General features: G+C 38.3%; 1 protein-coding gene across 2 annotated transcripts in view; it reads right to left on the bottom strand.

Annotated features, from left to right (window-relative positions):
• SH2D4B (SH2 domain containing 4B) overlaps positions 1 to 16,167 on the bottom strand; it is a 100,202-nt gene that overhangs the window by 48,929 nt on the left and 35,106 nt on the right. Inside the window, exons 1-2 of one of the 2 annotated variants that reach the window (XM_074830492.1) lie at positions 13,119 to 13,481; positions 39 to 198 (exon numbers count right to left, since the gene is read on the bottom strand). In XM_074830492.1, the coding sequence (XP_074686593.1) occupies positions 39 to 198; positions 13,119 to 13,302 (344 nt within the window). In that variant the 5' untranslated portion in view covers positions 13,303 to 13,481. Of the gene's footprint in view, positions 1 to 38; positions 199 to 13,118; positions 13,482 to 16,167 lie in introns of those variants that run through there. The other variant, XM_074830491.1, reaches the window with a different exon arrangement.

Here is a 16,167-nt window from a genome sequence, read left to right on the forward strand (position 1 = left end):
GCCAAGTGGACCCTGAATTCAGATTCTTAAATCCTCACCATAGTTCTTCTGCCTCCTTCTGTGCTTGTTGCCTGGCTTGCTCTGCTATTAGCTCCTCTGATATCTGTTCATATGGCTTGTCACCTGGGGCTTCTCCCATAACCCAGACCCAGACCTCACCATCCTTCCCACGTAGCCACTGCACATGCTTGCCATTACCTGCAACAGCCACCAAGAACAAACCAAAAATATAAATACTGGCTCAACTTCTTAGGTAAATATAGATGAAAATATGAGAAATCTGCAATTCAGAAACTTGCCATTTACAATTCAGAATAAAACATTACTAAGATGAAATCTTCAGATTTGACAAATCTACCATGCTAGAGAAAAAAATGGTTTGTACACTCCAGGTCACAAAATCTTTAAGGACTCGTTGTCCCACAGAAATAAGGAATTATTAATTCTGACATGCATTTCCCAGAATTTAGGAATTATGATCCCTTTTTAAGTGTTATATTTTCTTGCTTCACTCAGCAAGGGATAAATGAAGAGAATGGAAAAAGAGATGGAGTGACAACAACCACCAGCGACATTATGTAACTAGCAATACTTCAGCACATAGAGAATGTTGAGTGTTGAGCATATAAAGACTTCATCAGAACCCCTGCAAAAAAGCCAGGAATTTCCTGCTCCCACTGTGTGAAGGCAGAGTTTCCAAAAGCCTGCATACTCAGAGCACACCACTCAACACTGCAAATGCTCTTCTGTTCAGGTAGGCTATTGAAAGGGATTAAGTTTCTGGTTCAGTTTTCATGAAAGACACCGTGCAAAAAAATCTATGGTTACTGTGTTGACAGAGTGATTTTTTAAACCACCAAAAAAGCCTAAGGGCTCTTTACAAAATAGACTGCATTTGGTGAACCTTCACATCCAAGAACCAACTATAGGATTCCTGCTGACTACAAAAGGCACTGGATCCTATCTGGATACATTTTAATAGTCATATACACTACCTGACTTAGTGTGGTTTGGTCTTTTCCTTGTGCTTTTATATGTATAACTCACAGATACTTCATGCATTTTAGAGGTTCACAATAAGGAATTGGTAGAAACACTTCTTATGAAACCACTTTTACCTTTTATTTCTTGCAATTTTATTGAAACTGTTCTTCAAAAAAGGACATGCCACTAGAAAGAGCATTGCCAAGATGAACAATGGATTTATTTTAAAGAACACAGATTAAAAGGCCAGAAAGGCTCGGCAGTTCATCTCACTTCCTGTATATTGCAGTCCACTAGATTTTACCCTCCTACCTAATTACTGAGGTTAGTAAATTGTGCATCACTACATAGCTTCTAAAAGGCATCTTGTCTCATTTGAAAACATGAAGAAATGGACAGTCCACCGTTTTCCTAAGTAGTTTTTCTCTGATGTTCCCCTAAGAGTTAAAAGAAACCTGTTCTTATTTGAATGGCCAGTCTTTGCTTCTATTCTTTCTACATCTTTCTCTACTAGCATCAGCTTAGCTACTCTCACCTTCAACTACCTGCTGTTCTGTGATAGGACAGTATCCATTTAACCAGATTAAGTTTCCCAATGCACAATCAATAAAGTGTTTCTGACATCCCAGACTGAAGAGAGAAAACTGCAGGAGGGAATGAAGCAGGGCTGTTGACAGCAGGCAGTGCCAGTGCCAACCCACACTCACAAGTGTTGACAATACAAACTGAATGCAAGGAACATATCGGATCTCTCAATGAAAGCTCATATTCTATATCAAATTTGAAAATGTGATTTATACAAATTCCCAGTGTTGGCCTAATCATACTGACTTCATGGGGGGTGGAAATTTAAGCTAATAATGTTTTCTTTCAATAACTCTCAAGAGCATTTGCTCTTTCACAGTCTATCAGATTATGTCTCAGGTTATAAATGTGAATGTATTTTATTGCAGTTCCTATTCTATACATTTCTGTATTCCTGTCACCATAACATTTAAGTTGTATTTTTTGGATACAGCATTTGAATTCCATCCGCCAAGAACTGACTGGCCATATCAGTATTTGCTTGCAAGGTTTTCATCTATTGCATTTCATGGCAAAGTATCTTGGGAACTATGGAATGATTTCCTGGGAGTATTGATCCCACATAACCAAAGGCAGCTTTTTTTTTTTTTTTTTTAGTGGCCCACATCCTTTTTCCTGGATAGGAATCTGGATATCTTAGTACTGTATTTAGTACTTTACAGAAAACATTGCAAATAACATGCCTCATGTTAATTTATTTGTATCATAACTGGCACACACCAAATACATCTACTGTTCTGAGACAGCTTCACCACTTCTGCTCATTTATGAACTTAGCAGATGAAAAGAGAATTAAAAATAAAAGCTTTTCAGGTAGGCAGACAAATTTTATCTTTGCTTCTTTCCAGATTTTCTGTGCCAAAGAGTTATAAATGTTTCTCAGAGGCACAACTTACCCATTACTATCCAGTCCCACAAAACAAATAGTTGATTTGTAGACATCTTGATAAATCGTTCTCTTTCTTCCTTTTAAAACAATGGATCTCTCTTCTAAAGCTATAGACAGTAAATGTATGAACTCTTCTGAAAACATCAGTATAACATATTGTTGGTTCAGCACTAACTACTCTGTACTACAGTATAGTATGTATCTATAGTTCAAGTTGAAAGATAATAGCAATATCAAACAATCTGGCAATTTTAAGCTTCAGAAATAAACAGACCTCCACATGTACAATTTTAAAACAATTCAACTTGAGCACGTATGCCTTTATTCAGGTTTTTCTTTAGAAGAGGTTTTTTTCACATCCAACCACTCATTCTATTGTACTTCAAGAAATTACTCCCATGCAAATCTTCCCTTAAACCTACACTCCCATAAAGTTGGAGATGGGCTTTACTGCACAATCTGACCATAAAACTTGGTAGTTTCTTAACAAAGAGTAACATTCAAAAATGAGTATGCTTGAAAAGAAATAAGCAGCTCAGGGAGAAAATCTGGCACTGTGAAAACAGAATTCCTGCCATACAAAAAGTCTTTGCAACCTGCAGAATCAAGTTCACAGTGGTCAGTGTCAGCTATTCTAGGCTGATACTGGGATTATAATTTTAAACTGTAGAACCAATTGCCAGATCTGACCTGAAGGCACAGTAAATGATTTTCCTTAATGTTTTTAGGAAACTAGTGTTGTCTGAAGAATTACCACCATTGAGGGCTAATTATGATAAAACATGTTTTAAGATGCCTCTCAAGTATTACACTCTTCTTCAAGATAAGCTCTTTTGTTAACACAGTTTATTTCCAGATGAAACAGAAAAAGAAAAAAAGAAAAGAAATTCAACTAAATCTAAAAGGAAGAGACAAGTCCTGACTAAACACATTTGAAATCTAGGTGAGAAAGTGGCAAGGAAACCTCATGCTTCCTGTTCAGAATCAGGCTTCTGAGCCCAGTCACAAAGCCTAATGCAGAGTCAGAAAATAAAAATTCAATCTCTTGAGCTCCAGTCTTGTGCCTTGACCACAAAAGTACTTTTCTTTTCCTGGAGAGACTGTGGCAGGCTGCAAATAATTACCATTAGGAAGTAGTGGACATCAAAATTAGTCTGGATTGGAGAGTAGAAATGAAAGTGATTTAGAAACAAGCACTGCTTTATCATGAAAATGTACTGAATAATTTACCAAGTCTTTTCCATCTCTACTCTTCAGACCAACAATTTGTCGGCTGTAGTATTCTACCAGTTTTTTTGTCTAAAACAACTCTGCAGCACCACAAGAAGACAATATTAATTCTTGCATTTCTTTTCACCTGTAGCTCCTTCATGAGTTACTATCTCCCATGGAGTTCCCCTAAACCTACATCTATACTGCTTTGAGACCAGTAAATTGGTTTCTGGATATTGGTCCTTACTCCAGACAAATGCAAAATTGGGTATCTCAGATTTGCAGCACAAAGAGATCACAATGAAAACTTTCTTGGGAGACCTCGAGCCTGAACGAACAGCAACACAAATTTGCACATATAAACACACACAATCAAAAATAAGATCAAATCACGCTTTCTATTTGTTTGTATTTATGCAGTCAATTCTATAACAGCAATGGAAGTATAAAACAATGCCCTAGAGAGCAATACTAAACCCAGGACTCTCACCTATAAGAATTATTAGTCTCTACCAGCAGCACTACTAATCTCATACACACACACACAGAGTGCTGGAGTGCAACCTAAGTTGTGATATATGGCACCACTGGCTGTTCTTGGCCTTTGTGCTACCCTTAGGACATCCCTGGTGTAGGCAGGATATCAGTACTGCCATGGCTGAATGCTGCCACAAAATACGAACACTGCCAGCCACTTGGGAGAGAAAGAAAAACAGCACCTGAAGGTGCATGGGAGCAGGAATCCTGTCTGCAATGGCCAGGCTAAATCAGGCTTCCATTCCAATCAGTTCAGACTTCCACATTGTGACTAAGGCTTAAAACAAATGGAGTTACACAGAGAACTGGGCCTTACACTGCCTCTGCTAACTGGGTCAGAGGAGCAGAACCACAAATTGGGTTTGAGGGGTTTGGGTTGTTTTTTGTGGTTTTGGGTTGTATCTAGCTTAATTTTCATGCATGCTTCTAATTAAAAGTGCTTTAAAAATAACAGTAATCAGAGCAAATGGAATACTGCTGGAGTCAGCTTCCTTCCTCCAAGCCTGTTCGTCATTAACAGTTACAGCACCCCCAACAATTCCCATTTGTATCTATCTCCAGTGTTTATGAGGGAACTACTCCAAGGACCATTAGAGGCCTGATTTGGTGTCAAGTCTCCCAGCTGTGCTGTCACTTCACCACAGTCTGCCTGCTTAGTCCACAAAATGATAGAGTGCGCCAAGTAACCCTGACAGCCTCCCCATCCCAGGGAATATTACAGGCTGTGTCAAGTGTAAATTGAGAAAATGAGAAGATCACTGATTTATAGTCTCAGAAACATGGCATGGCATTCAAAGAAACTTCCTCAAAAGGGTGTGCTATTTCCATGAACAGTTGTGTTTTTCTGAGGTTGGGCTTCCCATCATAGTTCTGCTTGGAAGCTACCAATCTCTGCAATAGCAATTGACTCTCCTTCCTCACTCGCTGGAAAGCTTTGTAGTGATACAAATATCCTGACTCTCTCTTTAGAAAATATTCTTTTTCTTTTCTTACTCAGTACTAGAAAAAGGCTCTTAAAATTTATTCTGCATTTGAAACAGGCTGCATGAGCATTCTCTGCTGACAAACTGATCAGCCTGATCTACTTTTGTCATTCAGAGATAAACAGTAGCTTAGGGAGTTTGGTGTGTTTGGAGGGTTGGGCTTTTTTTGTTCTTTTGGAATTCAGATATCCGGTATACTTTGGTCTAAGCACAATGTGTTTTACATGAGATTTTACCCTTGGCTTTCTGAGCAAATTATTTTTATGGCTTCTTTAAGGAGAAGCTTGAATTTTGATAGTCTGCAGGGTAGATGAGATACCGTTCAGAGTTTCATTAGCTGCAGGACATGCGTTAGAAGCACATTGATTAGGATGAAAATGAGAATGTGAGCTTTAGGCTGCTCTCAGTTCCTTGAGTTTACCCATTACAAGGATTTTATTTAATTATATTTCTTTTTTATACAAACACACACACACACAATTTGACTTCTTTCTAAAGAGAAAACCTAGGAAATGACGGTGAATGTTTCTAAGAGACTGTTCAAAGGACAATGCACTTTTTCAAACATAAGCTACCATAAATCCATTAAATTACATGTAGAATAATTAGGTGATAATGATAAAAGTAATGAAAATAACATAATCCCACAATAAACTGAAGATCTGATATAATTAATTCTGTGGTCTGCCCCTGCTAATAGTCATAGGACCATGAACCCCTCTCTTCCAAGAACACATTCAAAAAAATCAGTCACTTCAGTTCTTAAAACAACAAGAAAATGAGGAAAAATTCTGAACTTCTCAAGCATCCCCCCAACACTTCAGTTTACACACCCTCCAATTTCAGCACTGTGTTGTGTGCCTTTCTATTTAAAGGAGAATTTTGCAGAGGGAGGAAGAAATTCAGCTGATTTACATTAATATACCAATAAGGGTTGCAGGATCTCAGCATTGCTGAAAAATCAGCCTTCATGGCTCTCCAGCTGCTTCCTGATCATATAACAAACTCAATCTTCTGTTTATGGAATTACAGCCTGTTACCATGGAAATAATTATGCTGCAATATACCCCTGCAGGATCAAATAAAGGAAGAGTGACTGCAAGGGAGCAAACATTAAGGAAGGAAATAGTTACTCAAATAAGACTATGGCAATTAACAAATGTAGCAAAAATAACTGTACATAACACTCAAAGGTAAAGTGGGTATGCATTATCACATGGTATGTATATATGCAATATGTATATATAGGTTTGCATATTGTAAACCAAAAAGAACAACAACAAAAAAACCCCCACAACACAGAAATAAAGTATCATTTACATGGTCTCTATCTAGTACGTCCCAGATATTTTCTTGGCTCCCTGGCCAAGGCACCCTGTTACACATAACAATTTTGTAATTTCTTAAAGACATTGTTTTAACTCTGTGTACAATCTAGAGGTAGTCTCTTGTCTGTCCATTTTAATGATCCTTTCACTGTAAACTTTATAAAAATGCAGGTACACATCAGATCAAAGTCAAAGGTTGTAAAATCATTCACATCAGTATCATTCAATTTTTTTCTTCATTAAAAAAATAAGGTCAAGAACATAGCAGTATAATTTCTGATTCCTGATCCCAGCTGCCTCTTGTAAAGACTAAAAGCTATATACAGAATTTGGTTTCCCACACTGGATTATCACAAAGCATCCAGGTTTTCCCACTGCTGGAGAATAAAAAAAAATAACAAGTCTGCATGGCTACTTCAGGGTCTGCTGGAAAACTCAAAGCAGAGGAATAAGGGTTCTCTGTTCTCTGTCACGGAATGAACAGAGAACTAGGGATCAGTTTCTGCACCAGACTCCCCTACTTAATGCAGTGTGGCAGGTTTGCACAGACTCCTTTTATCAGGCACACAGGACCACAAAAGCATGGAGAACCACACCACTACACTGAGATTTTCTAGCACCACAGCACAGGAGTGGACTTGAAGATTAATGAGCCACCATCAGTACCTGGCTATATCCACTGCTGACTTGAATACATTGAGATTTCAATGTCTTCCAAATGCTGCTATGAAAACCTGGTGCCTCTGTCCTTGAGTGTTTCAGTCACTTATGCTAAAAACTGGCAAAATCAGAAAGGAAATATTGAATTAGCTTGGGCGAATCCCATTCTCCCCTTGGCCGCAGTACTGTCCTCTTTCCATATCAAGTATTCATGAGCTTGCAGACAGTCACAACCTCGTATCATTACCAGAGCACCAGTATGTACAAGAAAGCCCATCTAACACCACTGCGTCCAGACAGGCCGAGGAACACAATACCACAGAGAAACACAGGAACACTCTCCATGCCAGTGGCTCAATTAACCCAGTAGCCTCTCTCAAAAAGCAGCCTGATGCCAGATGCTTCAGACAACAGGAGCGCTGAGGACCACATGCATGCAAGAGAAACCTCCCGTGTAATAAGGCCCAGGTAGCCAGCAATATTCTGCTGTCACTTTTCTGCAAAACAGGGAAGTCAGCTGCAGGGCAGGATACAAGACTAAAAAGCACAGACTTACAGCTAATCCTAGGAGGGCAGAGAAGTCCCTCTGGATTTGTACCATCTGGTACACACTTAGGTCATATGGAAGTTGGAGGTCTCTGTCCAGCCCCAGGTTCGGAGAAGTGAAGAGACAGTTTAGAAGCTGCTGTTTAACTGTACCTCAGTACACAGCCACACTGAGCACGAGCTCCGAGCAGCTGAGTTCTGGCCCCAGGGTATACAGTACAAACAAAGCTGCGTCATATGACAAGCTGCTATATATGTTGTGAATGATACATTAAAACTTTTCCATTGACTTCAAATTAGTTGGCTCAGTCCCCTAATAAAAAAATATTCTAATGTTCTCACCAACATTCAGTTACTTTTTCAGTTGTATCTGAATTGGAAACAAAAGACAGGGCTCTACAGAATTGAAGACCACATACAGTCAGAAATTTCAGAAATACTCAAGTCTGATGTCTCTGGTTAGACCCATATCCAATGATACAGAGAAGGACACAATGAACACTGCCAGGAGCATGTCTCTGTAGGAGATAAAATCATAGCTAAGCATCACCAGGGTGTGTAGAGGATAAATGAGGAATACATTTCTGAGTTGAAAAACATAGAACAAAGTGTCGCTGCACGCATACCCACTCACCCTTCATACACACATGGAAACACACGCCCACTCACTGGCCTTCACATGTGACACTGACGTATCCTCCAACCATCCACTTGTGATATTTGAAATACTTGCTTCCAAATATCTATTCTCTAATTATTTTATAATGCAAATGCCATTTAGATAGAAAAATTATTTTCTAGCCATGCTGTGATAAGCCTACCTAATTTTCTCCCAGTTACTCTTGTTAAGGACAGGTAAATAAAAGTGTTTACAAATAGCTCACGTCTGAACATCATGAGCTGCAGTTCACAACAAATAAATGTCAGAATAAGCAGCAGCAGACCAGCACTGTCTTCCCTCCCACATGGCTGTGCTTCAGCTACCTAATACTCAACAGTTTTTGAGATCTCATTTTGGGTATGCTGACAGCTCTGGATACTGCATCAGAGTCAAAATCCAAATTGGCAGGGTCCTTCGCTTACTCCCAACTCAGCTATACTGGTTAAAGGGCTCCTGCCTAATCAAATAAATATGTTTCTTTGCAAATTGCCTGTCAGTCAACTCTCAGCAAATCCCAAAGGGATCTTGAAATTTTGAGAAGACTTCCCTTAGTGATTTTAGCACAATAAGAAAAGGCAACCTGTTTATTACAATTAAAATATGTTCCTGAAAGATCTGCCCAGGAGTGATTTGTAAATGAACTGGAGACAGACCTCCAAGAATTCAACTCACTTGTAAAGCTATTTCAGTACAAGCCAGCAGTCATGATTTAATTAAAGCTACAAAATACTTTTTTTACCTTGAATAAGTTCACAAAACGGTGCAGTTTTGGAGGACCCAAATGATGCCCAAATTCTACTAATATTTTGAGGCAAGGTACAAATGTAAACTAGGTACAAACAGCAAAAACATGGAACAGTTCATTCAGTATCTTCTAAAGGAAATATTTCATTCTGAAGTGCTGTTTACATATTTCTCCCTTTTAGACATTGATCTGTGTTTTTAAAAAGGGAAGGAAATTAAAACTGTTGAACAATCTTAAAAAATTTCATTTACCCCCAAAGTGAAATAATTCCTTAACATTGACTCATCCTGATACAAATTTCAGTTTTAACCTTTCCTCAAGCCACATGAAACCAAGTGACTCAAATGGAAAAGCAGGCACAATTTAGCATTTACTGAAGGTGACTATTATTTTCTTTCAAAATTAAGAATAAGACTAACTACATATAGACTGTTACACTATTTGGCTTGCTAAATACTCTCAACAACTTACATCTTACTTCATGGTTTGGACTTGGTTTTCTGAGAAGCAAATTTCATAGTACTGAATAGGACATTTACAGACAATCAGTGTTCAGTGACGTTCCTATAAAAATCACTGTAGATTTTGGGCCTTTGATAGTTAACTTCCCAACAATTAAAAAACGATCACATTTATGAGCATTCCCTAACCCTGCTGCTGATTTTAGCTGAAGCACAAGGCCAATCTGACCTGCATATGCCACCTTTTTCCTCCCCAACTCCGCACTTGTGGTTTCTGTAAGACAACACATCTAAACCTTGCACAAGAACGCTTCATCCTCAAGTGACTGTAGAAAATCAAATCTGGATTCACAATCACTGCTCTGTTTTGAAAAATCCACCGCTTTTGCTATGCTGCTGGGTTCACATGTACCATTGCAGGTAAGCTCTTGAACTGATGGAGAATTGTACCAATTGACGTACAGGACCCCAGATCAAGCCCAAGCACTTTTTGGAGCATTTTTAATTAGAGGAGTGCCCACTGTCATTAATTCCCTTTGTTCTATCTCACCCTATCCAATCCCAAAGAGGTGGGACAAAGTTTTCTTATGTAGCTATTCAAACTATGAGGAAAACAGAAGGATTTGAAAGCTAGTCCTATAAAGATAATTCAATTAAATTAGTAAAAAATTATTTTATACAAAACTTATGTCGCATTCACAAACATATACATTTTTCTGTCACCTAGAAAATTTCACAATCTCGGCACAACATTAGATATATTGAAGTCTTACCTCTGTGTTCTACTATATGTTAGGCTACAAAGATCTCTATAAAGTCAGAGTAACTCTTGGTTTCAACAAAACAGCACACACATAAACCTGTGTCATGCAGTAGAGAGTCAAAAACAAAACTCTGCAGATGAAACTTCTCAAATCCCTCAGCTTCAGAGGAATAGAATACAGTAGCTCTAAATTTCCTGGTAACCACTAATTTTATACAGGAATAAAAATACTCCATATTCTATGCTGTGTAGCAGTGGGAGAATGTTTGGAAATTCACTTATACATCAATAGAAACTGAAAATTAAGCAGCTTCAAGGTCCAAAAAATGTTGATGCCAAATGTCTTTTAGGAAAAAAAAAAAAAAAATCACATATTTTAAGATAAGAAAGGATTATTACAGTCATCTACTCTGACCCTTTGAGTCATATAGGCAAAAATATTGCACAGTAATTCCTATTTTACACCCATAATTTCTGGTTGACTTTTTTCACCTTTTTTTTTTTTTTTTAAACAAGAAACTAACTCCACTATGAGACCATTTACCATCATATTATGGAACTGTACAGTAGAAATCGGTTACAAGTATCTGTATAGTTAATGACCAGCATGCCTGAAAGATGGAAGTTATCTTTTGTAGTTCATGGAAGTCAAAACATATTTTCAGTGGAACCAAATACTTGACTTGCAAACCTAATTCCAATAGTTCTCTCTAAAAAAATCAGAAAGATCAGTTCTTTAGTATAGTTCTGAAGGAAGTAGAAAGTTTCTAACAGTGGGCAAAAGTCAAACCTAAGCAATACCTTAAATTGGCAATTTGAGACAGTAAAATGGAAATGGACTATTATGAAATTTAACTCCATGTGTATTTGTGAATACTTTTGTCAGAGCAAATATAATCTATAGGTTACTCTGCTGCTCTCCTTTCTCTTATTCTTTATAAATCAGAAAATTAATTACCCAGAAAATGGTCTCCTGTAGTAGGAAGCTGAGCAGGTTTAATGTATAATTTATATATGGAAATTTAGGTGTCAACACTGTGACAAATCATCACATAAATATTTTTGCAGTTAGATTTTTCTGCATCTGTCTTCCTCAAAGAATGAGCATAATACAGATTATCTCAATGATATAATGTTGTTTTCGTATGTGGAGCTGAGCTGCATTTTTAATTTTTTCTCAGCCACAAATCAATCAAAACAAACAAGGTTTTTGTGCTGTATGAGAGAAGCCATTTTGATGCCATCCCTCTTCGGAGAGCGCCATTCACAGTAAGAACACTAACATGAAGAAAACAAATTAAACAGAATGAGGTTTTCCAACGTCCACCTCGCCATCTGTGAGGGGACATTTTAAACTCCTATTACAGCCGATTAGGGTGTTCCGAATGCTCCCCCTTTATTTTGAGGCTACCATTGTAACTTACTCTAGAGCAATTTCACAAAGGCCTTTGCTTCAAGTGAGTCTTGGAAACTAGTTTTGCTTTGAAACACGTTTCTTTTATAATAGTCTTCGAACTGTTAACTATCTAATGAGCACTTTGTAGGGTTCAGAGGCTCTAAACATTTTAAGAAGTCTGACAACTGAATCCAATAATCCATCTGTATTACGGTGCTCCAAGCAAAGCTTTCTACCATGGGTGTGTTAAGATGAGCAACACTTTAAACAGTCACGTATCTATTAGAGATCTTTCTCAAAATCAGGTACCCAAACTAATTAGAAATTTTGAATATTCAAGCTTCAATAGATTTAAAGATAGCATAGGATCTCTGGCATTTCATGGGGAAAGGAGTGTTTGACATCTCTCTGTGACACTTCCTTGTTGAGTGAGGAATCACTGCAACTACATTTCCAAGATGAAAATATTTTCTATCTTGCATTAGCCTAACAGCTTCATCCTGTGAATGGGGAAAGAGTTGGAAGCCACATTTTCAGGGAAGAGAGCAAGGAAATAAGTATTTCTGTTTATTCCAAACCACTTGGACCCAAGACCAGACACTTGGAAATGACATTTGGAGAACTTTTTTGATGTTTTCTTCCACGATTTTGCTGATTTGCTTTTTAAGTCAACACACACATTTAGTATCCATAAAGCCTGTGGAAAGAGCTCCATAGTTTAACCACATATTGCATGAAAACACTTTTCTGTTTTTTTCTTTTTTGGTTTTGGTTGTTGGGTTTTTTTACATGCTCACCCCACTATCATTCTATTCCCTAGGCATAATCTTTTGGAAAGCATTTACTAGTACAGTTGGTCTCACATAGTATGTCTGTTCTGACATCACATCTTATTCACAAACAGCCCTTCATAACAAGCTCAAATTCATGAATTTATCTCCTACTCCAGACACTTGGAAACATTTAATGTCAAGTCAAGAAACCTCGACAGCACTGGCAAGACTGTCTTTTGCCTGACTGAGGGGCAGCGGTGGGGATGGTAGGTGAAGAAGAAAGCCTTAGTAGTGGAGAGGAAACTTGGTCATGGTACATCTGCTACCACTGAGAGAATAGCAGAGTCCTGACTGAAAGAGGCACTTCAAAACAATTCCCCTTACTCCCACACTAAACTATTCCCCTGGAGGAAGAAGCAGCCTTGAGAGACAAGGAGCAGGAACACGGTGCTCTTGCTGCCCCAGACAGTCTTTTTGCCTATGGGGACAGCCGGCACCCTTCTTTGTAAACTCTTCCAGATGTATGCTGCACCATAACCAGTTGCATGCTTACCATCCCCAGCTCTTAAGTATAAAAGGAGGTCACAAATCTTACTCTGTTTGTGCCTTGCTGTCTTTCTCAGCACAGCCTCCTCCATTCGTGCTTTTTCTTCCCTCTCCTTCCAGCGCCTCAGCTGCTCTTCTCTCATTTTGTAGAACAAGATCTGCTTTTGCTCTTCATTCAGCTCTGCCAGGAGTTCAGGGTCAATATACATATCACGCAAAATTTGCTGCAGCATGACGACTCCAAAAAAAAAAAAAAAAAAAAAAAAAAGAGAAGCCTGCTTCCAATTATACTCACTACAGTGATAAAACCCCACTGACAGCACTCCAGAAAGCAACCTGCAGCAAAAGAGCTCTCCCACTCCTGCCTGCCCAGGAGAGGTTTGATTCTTGCTCCGGCCCTCTTCATGCAGGCATATTCTGCTTCTGGTCTCTTACAGGGATGGACTTCTCTGCTTATCTCATCCTCCAATCCTCCAAAGGTAGGGACAGGATTAAAATTAAAAGGACAGGAGGAAAAAAAAAAAGTCACTTCAGTGCTCCTGATGGCAAGCCAGTAAAAGTAAGGGATTCTTGATTGAACCCATCAGTTTTGCTCCCTTGAGCAGAAGGAAATTCAATGTAGAGAAAGTCTCGGACTTTCAGCTCAAGTGGTTCCCTTCAGCAGCAATAAACTCCCAAGGGTGTAAGTGTTGCCCAGGGGTTTAAAGTGATGTCATGGTTAAAGGTATCACCTACACCAACAATATCTATGTCACTTTGGGAACTGATCTCTTACGATAAGAGAGGAGAAACGAGTGTGCATATTATTTCCCAGTCTAGCCTGTTAACTAGTCTCAACAGGGTAGGTCATATTAGAGATCCTATTTACCTGGTGTTGACAAATATTCTCATGCAGCAAACTGATTAAAATGCCTCTCAAATTAAAAACAGATGTCACAAAAGCCACAAGAATCTTCTTATCACTTTATAAATAGTAAATTAATATTAATTAAACAAGAGTAAGTTCTCAGCAGTTCATGCGGACTATCCAAGTCCTGCTGTTAATTCATTTTCCACTTTGTGACTGCAGAAAGTTACAATGTTGCTCTTCAAGCAAACTGAGGCTTTTCACCATGTGACAGTTTTACCAAAATCAGTAAAATAATATTATTTCAGCACCAGGACCAACAACCGCTTAATTACATTTAAAAAAAAAAAAAACCAAACACCACACCAAAATCCAAAAAACAAACCCTCTGGATTCCAGAGCCAGCTTTCACTGGGCAGGGGCCCAGCTCCTCTCAGGAACAGAGGCACGTTGTGGGAAGGGGGTCATCTTCTGAGGAGAACTAAGATGTGGCCACTCAGAGTCATAACAGAACACAGATCACATTTGCAGGCTGAGCTACATCCCATTGCATGATGCTTACACAAGAATGAAGAGCAAAAGCAGTCCTCTATTTCCTCACAAGAGACCTGCTTTATCCAGTATCTGTCAAACTCTTCATGATTTCCATGATCCTCATATTCAAAAACTTCTACTGTTAATGCATCTATTAATGTAACATTCTTTCGAGATATGCAAAATACTATCATCTTAATTAAGGCGGAATATACATCCGATCTAAACTAAAATTCAAGAGAAGACACTGTATCACCTAGAAGCATGAATCCAAAGATTACACTTGAATGATGCCTTCAGATGAAATAGAATTTCAGAACCCATCACGTTTGGGCTTTACAGAGTTCAGTTCACATGCATGCTACTCTGCAATTCAGGATCTCTCTTATGTACAGATTTTCTCTCATGAAATCAAATGCTTTATTTTTTTTATTTTTTAAGAAATACAGTTTGGCAAGAAAAAACCTAGGGTAAGAAACACTGTTACTGCTTCTTTCTTCTATTTTACTTGGTCAGGTATAGAAAAGGGAGAGCCTGGGGGGTTTGGCCTTTGTTTCTCTGCTTTTATTCAATTATATTAGAGCTGTGGCTCCACATTTTGGCACTAATTGAAAAAGACTTGCCTTTACTAAAGCTTCAGGGCAAGCAGTTTTGCTGTTCTACCCATTTGTCGTCTTTCTTATTTTATTTTACTTGACTTCACAGAACAGAAATCAAATCCCGATCAGAAACTATCACAGTGCAATGAACAAACTCTTCATCATGCATTTAAGCATGACAAGAAGAACCATTTCTGACCTGCATTTAGCTGCAGAAGTAGCTCAGGATGAAGATACAAGGTACAAGACATCATACAAACAAATTTTCAGGCAATTACTGGTAATGTTCAATGAGCAATCACACAAAAAAAAGGAGCAAAAGCAAGGAGATTAAACGAATACTTCATAAACAACCCATTGCCTGAAGATTATTCACCAAAAATATTTGAGAATGATAACAAAATGATCAAGTGGAATTAATCTGTGTGGGAATTTTTTTTTTTTAAAGAAATCACATGTGGAAGTGTTATCATGTAATCACAGCAATGATTCTGATCAACTTCCTCTGTCATAGTTTTAGTTCTTTAGATCATAGCAACTCCAAAATAAAAAACTAAGGAAGATAAAGAAATACTCTGACATAAGCCAACATCCAACAGAAGTAGAAAGATACATCAAAGTCTGCCATTAGTTTCTTGTCCAAGATAAAAATGCTCTGCTTCAGAACATTTGGTTTTTGAAAGTCTCACATGGGTGGCAGTTTTTCATCAACTTTCCTCCCTTTGCTTTCACTAGTAGCCAAGTTTGTTTTACGACTGATGTTTCTTTATGGGGTGGAAAATCCAAGAGGACCAATGGGAAGAATCAAGTGTTTTCACCAGTCCCTTCCTTTCCCTTACCAATTAACATTTGATTTGATAACAGTTTGGGAATGGAGTGAATGGAAGGACAGATGGTTACCCAGCTGCAGATCTCAAAGGTATAGAGAACCTTGGTCATGTAAGTAAGTACTAGGCATGCTTGAGAAACAATCTGATGTTCCACTTATCAGAAAAGACTAACGGTGAATGGTGTTCCCAGAAATACAAAGCTTTGAATATTTTGGGCCAATGAGGTGTTTGGCCCAAACTAGGCCTTAGCCTGTTCATCAGGAGCTAAAGCTCTTTCATCAGGAGCTG

This window comes from Strix aluco, chromosome 7 (genome assembly GCF_031877795.1).
Source record: "Strix aluco isolate bStrAlu1 chromosome 7, bStrAlu1.hap1, whole genome shotgun sequence".
Lineage (NCBI taxonomy): Eukaryota > Metazoa > Chordata > Aves > Strigiformes > Strigidae > Strix > Strix aluco.